General features: G+C 51.4%; 5 protein-coding genes across 5 annotated transcripts; 4 read left to right on the top strand and 1 right to left on the bottom strand.

Annotated features, from left to right (window-relative positions):
• Positions 1–208: 208 nt before the first annotated feature.
• On the top strand, positions 209–3,275 carry ASPSYDRAFT_195567 (F1F0 ATP synthase subunit delta; the record flags this gene model as incomplete). Its single annotated transcript, XM_040843716.1, has 6 exons — positions 209–715; positions 792–814; positions 914–1,044; positions 1,146–1,234; positions 1,299–1,388; positions 1,791–3,275. The coding sequence occupies exons 1-6, from the start codon at positions 584–586 to the stop codon at positions 3,273–3,275; spliced, it is 1,950 nt and encodes a 649-aa protein (XP_040705975.1). The 5' UTR covers positions 209–583.
• A 572-nt stretch (positions 3,276–3,847) lies between these two features.
• ASPSYDRAFT_85864 (transcriptional activator of ethanol catabolism AlcS) lies at positions 3,848–4,909 on the bottom strand (the record flags this gene model as incomplete). Its single annotated transcript, XM_040851574.1, has 5 exons — positions 3,848–4,164; positions 4,244–4,312; positions 4,391–4,545; positions 4,602–4,691; positions 4,740–4,909. The coding sequence occupies 5 exons, from the start codon at positions 4,907–4,909 to the stop codon at positions 3,848–3,850; spliced, it is 801 nt and encodes a 266-aa protein (XP_040705974.1).
• A 603-nt stretch (positions 4,910–5,512) lies between these two features.
• ASPSYDRAFT_40776 (Zn(II)2Cys6 transcription factor domain-containing protein) lies at positions 5,513–6,828 on the top strand. The gene is made up of 2 exons (XM_040846148.1): positions 5,513–6,087; positions 6,144–6,828. Exons 1-2 carry the CDS (start codon positions 5,952–5,954, stop codon positions 6,689–6,691), a joined length of 684 nt encoding a protein of 227 aa, XP_040705973.1. The 5' UTR covers positions 5,513–5,951; the 3' UTR covers positions 6,692–6,828.
• Positions 6,829–7,884: 1,056 nt separating this feature from the next.
• ASPSYDRAFT_145159 (zinc-dependent alcohol dehydrogenase) lies at positions 7,885–9,052 on the top strand (the record flags this gene model as incomplete). Its single annotated transcript, XM_040841502.1, has 3 exons — positions 7,885–8,535; positions 8,599–8,953; positions 9,006–9,052. 3 exons carry the CDS (start codon positions 7,885–7,887, stop codon positions 9,050–9,052), a joined length of 1,053 nt encoding a protein of 350 aa, XP_040705972.1.
• A 916-nt stretch (positions 9,053–9,968) lies between these two features.
• ASPSYDRAFT_40774 (uncharacterized protein) lies at positions 9,969–11,724 on the top strand. The gene is made up of 3 exons (XM_040846147.1): positions 9,969–11,334; positions 11,394–11,463; positions 11,518–11,724. The coding sequence occupies exons 1-3, from the start codon at positions 10,407–10,409 to the stop codon at positions 11,666–11,668; spliced, it is 1,149 nt and encodes a 382-aa protein (XP_040705971.1). The 5' UTR covers positions 9,969–10,406; the 3' UTR covers positions 11,669–11,724.
• Positions 11,725–12,039: the final 315 nt, after the last annotated feature.

Below are 12,039 nucleotides of genomic sequence, written 5' to 3'. Positions count from 1 at the left end.
CACGAGCAATATCTCTCCAGTTTCTTTATACTACAATTATTTGTACGCGGATTCATGATGGGGGAGTGCATGGAAGAACCGGACCATAGGCAAAGAGAAAACCACGTGACCAAAGGACCACGTGATCAGCTGAGATATCAATATCAGCTTCGAGGTTAAATTATGCTCAAAGGTTGGGATAAACGTTGGACAACTAGAGAATTTCCAAGGCCGAGTGCCTGACTTGACTGTATTATGGGCGGCAAGTCTTTGTCGCTTTAGCCGCTCACATTCCGATGACCGGCGAGACAACCGGGTAACAGGAAAAAGTAGAACAAGCTCAGAACATGTAAAAGTAATCCTTCGCGAAAACAGTTCTCAAGATCTTCTGTCTCCTGGCATTTTCTGCCATTTCAGAGTTTAGGTTCACGACGTTCTTGTAAAGGTACAGCAGTCCCGCCTCAGGTGTTTATTTGTCAGTCACGTGAGCGGGAAAGGCGCTAGGGAACAACCGGCATCCGAACGTCGACCTTTGCACCTCGCAACTCCAAGTCCAAAGCGGGAGACTGACCCATCACCACCTTTTCCATCCCCCAATTGCAAGATGAGCTCCCTCCGTTTCGCTCGCTCTGCTTTCCGGGCTCGTCCCGCTGCCTTCCGCGTGCCTATCCAGCGCAGAGGCTACGCTGAGGCCGTCTCCGACAAGATCAAGCTTTCCCTGGCTCTCCCTCACCAGGTACGACTCCCTCCCGGCGGACGTCCTCTTAACACCTTGATAAAGCCTTGGTACTAACAAGGACCCTTTCTAATAGACCATCTTCCGCTCCGCCGGCGTGTATGTCACCTAACTACCTGCCTTTGAACCTGCGCCTGCGCCCCGTCGGCCCGGCTTCACCCTTCCATTGCGCCCTTACTGACAAGCCTTATCATCCAGTGTCCAGGTCAACATCCCCGCTGAGTCCGGAGAGATGGGTGTCCTCGCCAACCACGTTCCCTCCATCGAGCAGCTCAAGCCCGGCCTTGTCGAAATCATGGAGGAGGGCGGTGCCAGCAAGAAGTTTTTCCGTACGTCCGGTGACCGACATAGATCAAATCCCACCCGATATGTGTCGAATTAAAACAACACGTCTGGACTCAGTGATCTAACTAACGTGCTTTTTTGGCAGTTTCTGGTGGATTTGCCGTCGTTCAGCCCGACTCCCAGCTGAGCATCAACGCTGTTGAGGGTTACCCCCTTGAGGACTTCAGCATCGACGTAGGTCTTCTTGAAACCGGTCTCAGTGGGCAACAAGGCTAACTTACTTTCTTCACACTCTCAGGGTGTCCGTTCCCAGATCGCCGAAGCCCAGAAGATTGCTGGCGGCAACGGCAGCGAGCAGGACATTGCTGAGGCCAAGATTGAGCTGGAGGTAAGTGGTCACTACAAATCCAGCAGCCACGTTATCGAACGCAGCTGACCCTTTCATAGGTTCTTGAGAGCCTGCAGGCCGTTCTGAAATAGATACCTGATGTACATATCCACTCGCGCTTTCAACTCTGAACCTGTAGAATTATAGCAATTTTTTTTGCGACATTTTCGTCATACTGCGCTTCTTTCAATAACAGTACACTTCCTGCATGATCACAGCCGACTGGAATCTAAGTTGGCGGCACTTGCCTAGTTTCAAGAATCTGGTTGCTCTTTCCTCAACAGCTACACTCCGCATCATGATTTTCCCCATAATTCGGTGCAGTTCGCTTCAACCCAGAATTCCCCGGTCTTCTCATGAGATTAACCACTACAGTGAATGCGCAGTCAGGACTGTTTTTAGGGACCAATCTTCTCACCGTATTCGATCATTCAATTGTCTCAGCGCGGCCGAGCGCCGGTCCATACCATGACTGAAGGCTTGCCAACAAATATCCCGACCTCATTGGCACAAGGACCAGACCCCTCAGAGCGAAAAGACTTCCCCAGCGGTCATTCTATCGATAGCCCTCGTGGTTGGCACGCAAAGGCCACACTTTCCGAACCACGGGGATCGGCTTCGACATCCTTGTCTCAGAATTGTTCGCGCACGCTTGGTCGTTTGAGCAGTGATGAGGCCTACAACGGCTTTTTCTTCACTTTTCCCAGACTACATCCGGGCTTAGCTTTCGAAAAAGACCCTTTCATCGATAGCCGTGGAGTTCCTTTGAATCCACATAATACGCCGATATCTCAAAGCGATTATCAATCTGAAATCGGATCATGCGAGAAAGACAAGCGGCATGCTCCTTCTTCCATAAAGTCCGATAAACGCGCACTCGGTCGACTGGGTAATACGGTCAGATCAGACGACAGCCCACTCACCTCTATTTCCTCCGGCAGCGAAGCAACATGGAGACCGCCGAAGCCACCCAAGCCTTCCCTTCTTTCTGGTATCGATATTCTGCTTCAAAGGGAAACCGAGAACGCCCAGCCGTCCTCTTCTAAAGAAAAGCCGCCTAGTGGAGGTGACGAGAAAGCCTTGCCAAAAACCCCTCCTCGATCACTACCTTTACGAGCGAGTCAAAATTTCAACCGACGCGTTGAGCATTCTGCCACTGACCGGGGCCCAGACCGTCGCCCAGCGCGACAAAAACAGTCGTGGGAAACCCAAAAAGTTGCTTCTCGCCGGCTCTTTCCTCCGCAAGTAACGCCTGAGGATTGGGAAACCTTGAGCGCGCCGCTCAAAAACCCGAAAATGCCATACCCTGCTCGTATACCGAAGGTAGACAACCTTCCTCTACGGCGAGGCGCTGTAGACTCTAACCGGGAAGAGACCAACCAATATCAAATTGATGACGATAACTCTTCGAGGACCGAATCAAATCGACCTGGTACTAGAAAAGAGTCGTTGAGCGGCATTCTATGGCAACTTGCACGGAATCTCTTCAAATTTGAGCAGCTCAAGATGAAGATTTCTCATTACTTTAATCCGTGGAAACAGGATGGTCCAGATCCTAAAAAGATGCCGCCCGTGCGAACCTCGGTCACCATTCCATCCGTTTCAAGGCGCAAAACACGCCCCGGGGAACAACGCCAGGTCTCTGCTGGCCTCGTTGATGGCGCGTACATTCTGCAGATTGATCTGACCCTCCCACTACTTTCCGTTAATCGCACCGCCTCACTTGCAGCTCATATCCGCCGTCGCATGTCTTTCAAGATTGTCCTAATGGCTGCTTTCCTTGTGCGTGATCTCATAAAAATTACAACCCTATTTCTCCTCTATGTGTTCGGGATCGATGTCTCAATTGAGGTGAAGCGAATTGACGAGGCCAATGTAGAAAGATAGAGTTCCTATTCTTTATCGCTTGAAGGAACGGCAGAGGACGCAAGGTATACTGCGATTATTATAATATTAATATGCTGAAAAGCACTGTTTGCACTAGAATGGCCATAAGCTCAATTCCAACGCACGCCAAAGTGTAGGATAACTACTTCCATATCCACCACTAGCTTTTCTAAAAAAAAAAAGATGTATGCTATGGGGGTTTTAATAATCCCCTCGCATCAGTGTATCAGGCGAAACGAAATGCGGAATTATCAAAAATATACTCTCCACCGGTCACCGCAGAGAGACTTTGAACCTAAGAAGCCCTCCCTTGTCCAACCAAGATGTCGACCAACACCTTCATATCCAACAACCCTATCTAACCGGTTCCAATCTGGCCGGTTCCAACAAGTCACCTATCTGAACCTTACCCACAGGGCATATTTATCTAAGCTGTAGACTCGACATCACGCTGCTCAGCCCTTTCCATATAGTCAGCATCAAAACCCAACAACCTTGTACGTACCCAGTCGAGTACAATACCCAATATATAACAGAAGTGCAAGAAAAAAATAAAATAAGATAAAATAAACTCACTTATTCCCCTGGACGGGCCAGAGCACAGCCAAATCCCCAACGGGCAATTTAAACGGAAGCCCAACGGAGTCAAACAGCTGCGCAATCAGAAGGTAGAAACCTAGAAGACTTGCGACGAATAGAGATGCACCGGCACCTATCACACATCGGTTCCCGACGTCGGACTCGCCCTCGCCTAGTCTCCAGTAGCCGGCGGAGAGCATGAGGAAGACCATCAACAGGGAGAGGAAGATGAGGGTGTAGACGACGTTTGTGCGGAGGGCGCAGATCATGAAGATGAGCATGAGGACGGCCATGGTTATGAAGAGGAATGCTGTTTTTTATTTTTGAAGGTCGTTAGTTGGATTGGATTTTCATAACCGTAAGGGAGGGTGAATTAGTTTGGGTCTTACCGTATGTATTCATGAACCCGGCGCTGGTGAGTCCGGCGCCTGTATCAGTTGCTGACGAGGAGTAGGGGGCTATAAGTATTGGGAGATGTAAGTAAGGAAAGAGAAAAAAAAAAAAGAAGGCTGTAGAATCGGGTATTCAGGACTGACCGGCTGCATTGAAAGAGGGAATCATGGTGGCTGCGAACGCGAACCAGAAGCCACCGATAGTGCCGAAGACAACGCATGGGAAGGTGTTTCCAAGGATGAACTCGAGGATGCTCGTGATGAGCAAGAGAAGACCACCGAGGAAGATGATGGGGCCGCTTTTGTCGTCGTTTTATCAGTCAGGATGCCAATGGGTAGGGGTCCAATGTCATACGTGAATGCAATTCCGTTTCCAGTCGCTCCTCTCCAGGCCATCAAGCAGCACGAGAGAGGAGTTGTGGTGATGACAAAACCTCCGAGTGCCCTACTCAGCTCAGTTATCTGTCACTGAATTATAGAACGGTAGACATACAATGGCGTCGGGTTTCCAACTTGCTTAGCCAGACCGGACTGGCGCTGCGTCATGGGCGTCAAGTACAGCCTCTCGAACTGCTCGGCGGACAGAGTGACATGGGTAGGGACGGTGGAAAGACCCTGGGAATAACCCTTTGTCTCGCCATTCTGACTGCAGTCGCTAGCCATGTTGTATCGTATAAAGTGCAATTGCAAGGGAAGAGAAGGGAGAAGGATATGACAAGGACTTAGGGAGCAATTTCCTAAGGACGGAGAACTACGGCCTCCAACAACAAGGGGGACTGTATGCACCTTTTATATCACCCTCAAATCACAAACATCCATCGCCTTCACGATGGGCTTAAATTGGACACGGAAGAAAGGAAGACGATCCTCCCCCGGTCATTCTCGTGAAGTAACGAACCCCTTGGAAACTGGGGTCCCAACTTCGTCTGGACTCTGGAGACTACGCCGGCGACTGCTCAAGCTACGACACCCACTTGTCAGCCCACTGGGCACTCACTAGTCAGTAAAACCGGTCGACTGGCACGGTAGAACGGAACGAAAGGAGCAAGTGCATGCCAGGCAGGCAGGCAGTCAATAGTAGGGTTGAGGTTGAAATGCGGAGAAAGCTCGACAGCAGCCCAGCAACCAGCAAGGCGAAACCGATCAGCGCGGTAGTAGGTGTCCGTTTGCGTGAGAGACCAAGGCACATGACTTGTGGCCGAGAAGATCGCCTCCCTTTTTTTCTGTCTTTTCTCCTGCTGAGCTGTTGAGCTGTTGAGTTGTCTCCTGCTATGCGGGTCCGGGTGGTGTATGCGGAGCCGCACGGATCCTGGTTGGACTGTGATGCATGCATGCGGCTACGTATGCGTTCCAGGGGCCAAATTTTGGGTCCGGATGAGCACCAACTCCCGCACTGCTTTTTGCGGGGATACCGGGGGTGGCGATCTGGGCTGGACTTGGTTGCGTTGATGGAGCTTGGTCGTGTGTGGATGCGGACCCGGGGTAGCTGGAGGTAATCTCGGTCGGTGGGAAGCTTGAATGACAGACACTGACTGGGGCTGGAGACTGGAAAAGGTAAAGGCAAGAGATCCTCGAGTCGGTCTGTCTTTAAGCAGAGAAGATATAACTGGAAGAACGTTGTCAACCTTGGGATATAACCACTTCGCAAAGACCGTCGTTTTATCCTCCCTTTCTTGTAAAGTGCTCTCTATACGTACTGTTTAAAATGGCCGAATCAGTTTTCAGAGCCTCGAGCACACAGGATCCAAAGCTCATCACATCCAACGCATTCGAAAAGTCGCGTCCCCGGAAAAAGGCCCGAAGGTCCTGCTCGAACTGCCAACGCGCACACAAAACATGCGGTACGTTTCCTCCTACTAACCTCTTCATCCCAGATAAGTCACTGACAGGTTAAAAGGAAACGAACGACCATGTAACCAATGCGTTAAGCGCGGCATCGGTCTATCCTGCGTCGACGGCAACCGCAAGCCACCAAAATACCTTCTCTGCGACCTGGAGAATCCCCCTCCCTCTGCGCGAGTACCGCAGATGCACAAAAATGGAACCACGCACTCATGCTTGAATCCCGCAGGCGACGACCTTGCCTTTGCGGAATTCATCGACCCAACCCTTCTCCACGCCGAGAGTCCAAGCTCCGGTCTCGAGAACCAAGCCACGATGAGACTGCACTGGGATGACGATGACAGCGGGAATACCGGCCCCAAGACGCCAGAGGATATGGATATGCGTGGAGTAGGAGGGGTGATGGCTGGCCTGTTTCAGCCACAGATTTCCAATGGCTACGATGAGCACTCTCATGGTGCGATTCATGGCAGGAGGCCAAGCTATGGGATTTCGATTAGTAGTGGCTGGTCAGATACGTTTTTCCCATGCGATAGGAATGAGGGGGCTGATGGGGTGAAGATAATGGCGAGGAGTGCAGAGTATGAGCTTGCTTTGCTCTGATTTTGGCGTTGGCTTCTACTTTAATGATACCTTGATACTTTGTGTTTATTCGTGTGCAGCTGAGTTTACCATCAGTAGAAAACAATCGTCTTTTCTTTTTAAAACCTTCATCAAAAGAATTCTGGAGAAATGGAATATAAAAGACTTCAGAAACAACACTTCATGGAGCATTAATATTGAAGACTGGTCTGCTAACAGATGGTTGTTCAAGGCAAAGTTCTGGTGAAGCAGGCAGTGTTCCCTGATCCATTCGCTCCCTCCACAACAGAGACTTCGAGCCTTCAGCAATAAATCAGCCTATCGAGTCTACCCAATTCCTCCATTTAGCCCTCTACCCGGGTACCCAGTCTCTACCAAGGTCCTTGCTCCTGGGGATTTAAAAACAGACTATGAAGCATTTCTTCACTGGAGTCATTATCTCGCTGCCAGACTCGCTTGTCCTCAGAATGCAACTTTCCAACGAAGCTCGTACCCTGAAGGCAGGGATTCCTGTCACCTTTTCTCGGAGAGCTTGACCTTCGGCGGAAAGGAATGTCAGCAAAAGTGCTCTGGCAGACTGGAAGCGATCGCTCCGAAAAGTTACGCCTTGCAATGAATTTTCTACATGGAGCTGATGGAGAAACCGGGGCAGTTCCGAGTGCACAGAGAAGAGAGCACGAAGCGGGACAGACAGCCCGACCAGAATCTGAACTCGGCGTCTGTGACTCCGAAATGACACTTGAGAATTGAGTTAGTTATCTGACGATCGGCTTCCGCATCGGCTGCGTCTCTCTCTGGACCATGCGGAGCCGCACACTCCCAGCACCGCACAGAGTGAGAGGGCCGTGCATTGGATCATCCCAGATCATCCCCGCAACGCTTTCCCCGCAACCCTCCACGCCTCTGCATTCACTGTGTATTCGAGACCAAAAAGTCTGGTCTGATACATCTAGTTCCATTCCGGTGGCCCGAATCGCATCGCCAGATGAACGTGAGAGGAGGATGGAGACGAGAAGCCCCGCCGCGCCTCCCTTACCCCAGAGACCCCATTCCTATGGGCTGAGGACTATATAAGGGCCCTCGTCGTCGATTCAAGTCTCACCATCTCAATCATCAAACTACCTCAGTCTCTAAGTCCCTCGGTCTCAGTTTCGACCTCACGTTTCACAAACCCTCGCTTGAACTACCTACCTACTCATCTTTCAACCGCCAAAATGTCCGTCCCCCAAACTCAATGGGCCCAAGTCGCCGAAAAAGTCGGCGGCCCCCTCGTCTACAAACAGATCCCCGTCCCCAAGCCCGGGCCGGACCAGATCCTCGTCAAAATCCGCTACTCAGGAGTCTGCCACACCGACCTCCACGCCATGATGGGCCACTGGCCCATCCCCGTCAAAATGCCACTCGTTGGCGGCCACGAAGGCGCCGGTATTGTCGTCGCCAAGGGCGAGCTCGTCTCTGAGTTCCAGGTCGGCGACCAGGCGGGAATTAAGTGGCTGAACGGGTCTTGTGGGGAGTGCGAGTTCTGCAGACAAGCCGACACCCCGCTCTGCGCGAATGCGCAGTTGTCTGGGTACACGGTTGATGGGACGTTCCAGCAGTATGCGCTGGGGAAGGCGACGCATGCGTCGAAGATTCCTGAGGGTGTGCCGCTTGATGCGGCTGCACCGGTGCTTTGTGCTGGGATTACGGTTTACAAGGGATTGAAGGAATCGGGTGTTCGTCCAGGTCAGACTGTTGCGATTGTTGGTGCGGGTGGTGGTCTCGGTTCGCTTGCGCAGCAGTATGCGAAGGCGATGGGGCTCAGGGTTATCGCTATTGATGGTGGTGATGAGAAGAAGGCTATGTGTGAGAAGCTCGGAACTGAGGTAATTTACCACCCACCAGTGCACTTATCGATATGGAATATGCGCAGATGCTAACAAACCCAGACGTTCGTCGACTTCACCAAATCCAAGGACGTCGTGGCAGATGTCAAGGCCGCCACGCCCGACGGCCTCGGCGCCCACGCCGTCATCCTGCTTGCTGTTTCCGAGAAGCCCTTCCAGCAGGCTTCGGAGTATGTTCGCTCCCGCGGGACTCTTGTCGCGATTGGTCTGCCCCCAGACGCCTTCCTCAAGGCCCCTGTTATCAACACTGTTGTCCGCATGATCACCATCAAGGGTAGCTACGTCGGAAACCAGCAGGACGGTGTCGAGGCTCTGGACTTCTTTGCCCGCGGCTTGATTAAGGCGCCCTTCAGGCTCGCTCCTCTGAAGGACCTTCCTAAGATCTTTGAGTTGATGGGTAAGTTACTCACTTATTTCTATATTTGCATGGTTGTACTAACAAGACACAGAACAAGGAAAGATTGCCGGCCGTTACGTGCTCGAGATGCCCGAATAAGCGGTGGATTAACGAATAATCTTACCCCGAGCCAGATCGAATCTATCTATTATCATCGATGCGGCATTGCTGCAGTGGGAATTGTGGAGGTTTGTACATAGCTGAGATTACGAGTTTCGTTTTGTTTTTGCAGAACATGCACATATCTTACGAATTGCAATTGAAGTTGATAATTTCATGATTTCCCGATGGTTCATTGTAAAATATTCAAAATCCTTGTTTCCATATCATCTAGCTACCATCTTGCCTGTGAAGAATTGTTCACATAAGTGAATACTGATCGCCATAATTATGATGATATATTGTAGTTTGCAAGAAATGAAAAATTGAACTTCAGCTTCAGCTTTCTCAGGGTCGGTACGAAATAGAAGTTAAGACCAGTCCACCAAGAACTAAATCTAGCTGCTGTAAGATGCGACAGGGTTAGTGTCAGATGTAGCATCACCTGCATGTTAGACCAAGAATACAACCGATGAACAAACAGTCATGATCCAAATGGTAGGACACTTGACGCACAGGTACCCCGGTGGCTGCCACGTTTCTCCCCGAGATGCGGACGAAACTAGCCTCATGAGCCATGGCTCATGCATGCAACATCGGAGATCCCAAGACGAACGCCTGGGATCCGCATCCGCATCCGCATCCGTACCCCGGGCAAAGGGAAACATAAACAAGCGGAGCAGGGGACTCGGGGGAAAGCGCGGGGCGAATGGGGAAATTACGCGGAGAGACAGTAGCACAAACCACTGAGAACAGTCCTAATAGATGGCTCTGTATAAAGCGAGAAATACCGGACCGGCCATTATCGACATATACCCCACGGGCCCCCGCTGTCGCCTCTTGCCCGAAGATTCTCGTCCCGAGTACTCGGTCCAGCAGGCATCTAAAAGGTCGCTGCTGTCCCGATGAATGAGGGAAGCACTGCTCAAGTCCCATCTCAATCTCACACTCTTATCATTCCATCTTCATCATGGCTCTGTCCCAAACTATCAAGACCCCTGCGGTCTCGTATGAGCAACCTTTAGGACTGTATGTTTACCTTGCACAGCTCCACTCCAGACGTCACTAACATTGTACAAGGTTCATCAACAACGAATTCGTCAAAGGTGTTGACGGGAAGACCTTCGAAACAATCAACCCTCACAACGAGAAGCCCATCGTCGCCGTCCACGAAGGCACAGAGAAAGACGTCGACATCGCCGTGAAAGCTGCCCGCGCAGCACTCGAAGGCGAGTGGAAGCAAGTTACCCCTTCCAACCGCGGCCGTCTCCTCACCCGCCTCGCCGACCTCCTAGAACGAGACAGTAACACGGTAGCCGCCATCGAAGCCCTCGATAATGGCAAAGGTGTGTCGATGGCCAAAGGTGATGTCGCAGCCTCCGCAGGATGCCTCCGCTATTATGGCGGCTGGGCAGACAAGATCTATGGCCAGACAATTGACACAGATACGGGCAGCTTGACCTATACAAGGCATGAGCCCGTCGGTGTCTGTGGACAGATTATTCCGTGGAACTTCCCGCTGTTAATGTTTGCGTGGAAGATCGGACCGGCCATTGCGACGGGAAATACAGTTGTTATGAAGACTGCGGAGCAGACGCCACTATCAGCTCTGTATGTGGCTGCTTTGATTAAGGAAGCGGGGTTCCCTCCTGGCGTGATTAATGTCATCTCAGGATTTGGAAGAACCGCAGGTGCGGCAATTGCTTCACATATGGATATTGATAAAGTCGCCTTCACCGGCTCGACCCTTGTTGGCCGACAGATCCTGCAGGCAGCAGCAAAGAGCAACTTGAAAAAGGTTACACTGGAACTTGGTGGCAAGTCTCCGAATATCATTTTACCCGACGCAAATTTGGAAGAGGCAATTGGATGGGTGAACCTGGGGATCTTTTTCAATCACGGACAATGTTGCTGCGCGGGCTCGAGGATCCTCGTGCACGAGGCCATCTATGATCAGTTCCTGTCGCTGTTCAAAAAGCGCGCTGAGCAGAACAATGTCGGAGATCCTTTCAACCCTAGCACGTTCCAGGGCCCACAGGTGTCGCAGGTGCAATATGACCGGATCATGGGCTATATCGAGGCCGGAAAGAAGGCGGGAGCCAAGGTCATCACCGGTGGCAGCCGGCATGGTGGCGAGGGGTACTACATCCAGCCGACGATTTTCGCGGATGTTGATGAGAACATGACTATCGTAAAGGAGGAGATTTTCGGACCGGTATGCACGGTGCAGAAGGTCCGCAGCGAAGAGGAAGCGATTCGCATGGCAAACGACACGAATTACGGTGAGAATCCAACTTAACAGTAGTAGATGTATATGAGCATGACTGACCGTCCAAAACAGGCCTCGCTGCAGCCGTCCACACCACGAATATCAACACCGCCATCAGAGTATCAAACGAAATCAAGGCGGGGTGAGTTGTCCCTTGAAACCGCAGGTCTCAAACTCCGCTAATGACTTGCAACAGAACCGTCTGGGTGAACAACTACAACACGCTGCACTACCAGATGCCGTTTGGTGGGTTCAAGGAGTCGGGTCTGGGCCGCGAACTGGGATCGTACGCGCTGGAGAACTACACGGAAATCAAGACGGTCCGCGTGCAGCTTTCGCAGTCGTAGGCCACATCGCATACTAGTACCAATTTCATGGTTGTCATGTATCACATTTAGTTAACTGTATATGAATCAACGAGATTGGCAGCACGCGTCAGGCTCCAAGGCTGAGACAAATATTCCGGTTGAGGGAGGCGCGAAGGGCCGCCTGGAGAGTAGACAAGAGTAAAACTGGAAGGAGCGGCGGACCACGTGCCGAGCTTATAGTCGGGCAAATCAAATTGCCCCGTGGGAGGAACATACTTTGCGCTAGAATATCCCCGCGAAGAGCTCGCCGTTATTATCGTACTTTTTCGTATAATTGCGGCATGTGGAAAGACCTGGGACGACCACCGATCCAGGGATGTCGAGCAACGATCAGCATTCGCCAAGTCAAC

The sequence above is a fragment of the Aspergillus sydowii genome (assembly GCF_001890705.1).
Source record: "Aspergillus sydowii CBS 593.65 unplaced genomic scaffold ASPSYscaffold_2, whole genome shotgun sequence".
In the NCBI taxonomy this organism is placed as follows: Eukaryota; Fungi; Ascomycota; class Eurotiomycetes; order Eurotiales; family Aspergillaceae; genus Aspergillus; species Aspergillus sydowii.
Note: the sequence above shows the minus strand (reverse complement) of the source record. Positions and strands in the feature narration are given on the sequence as shown.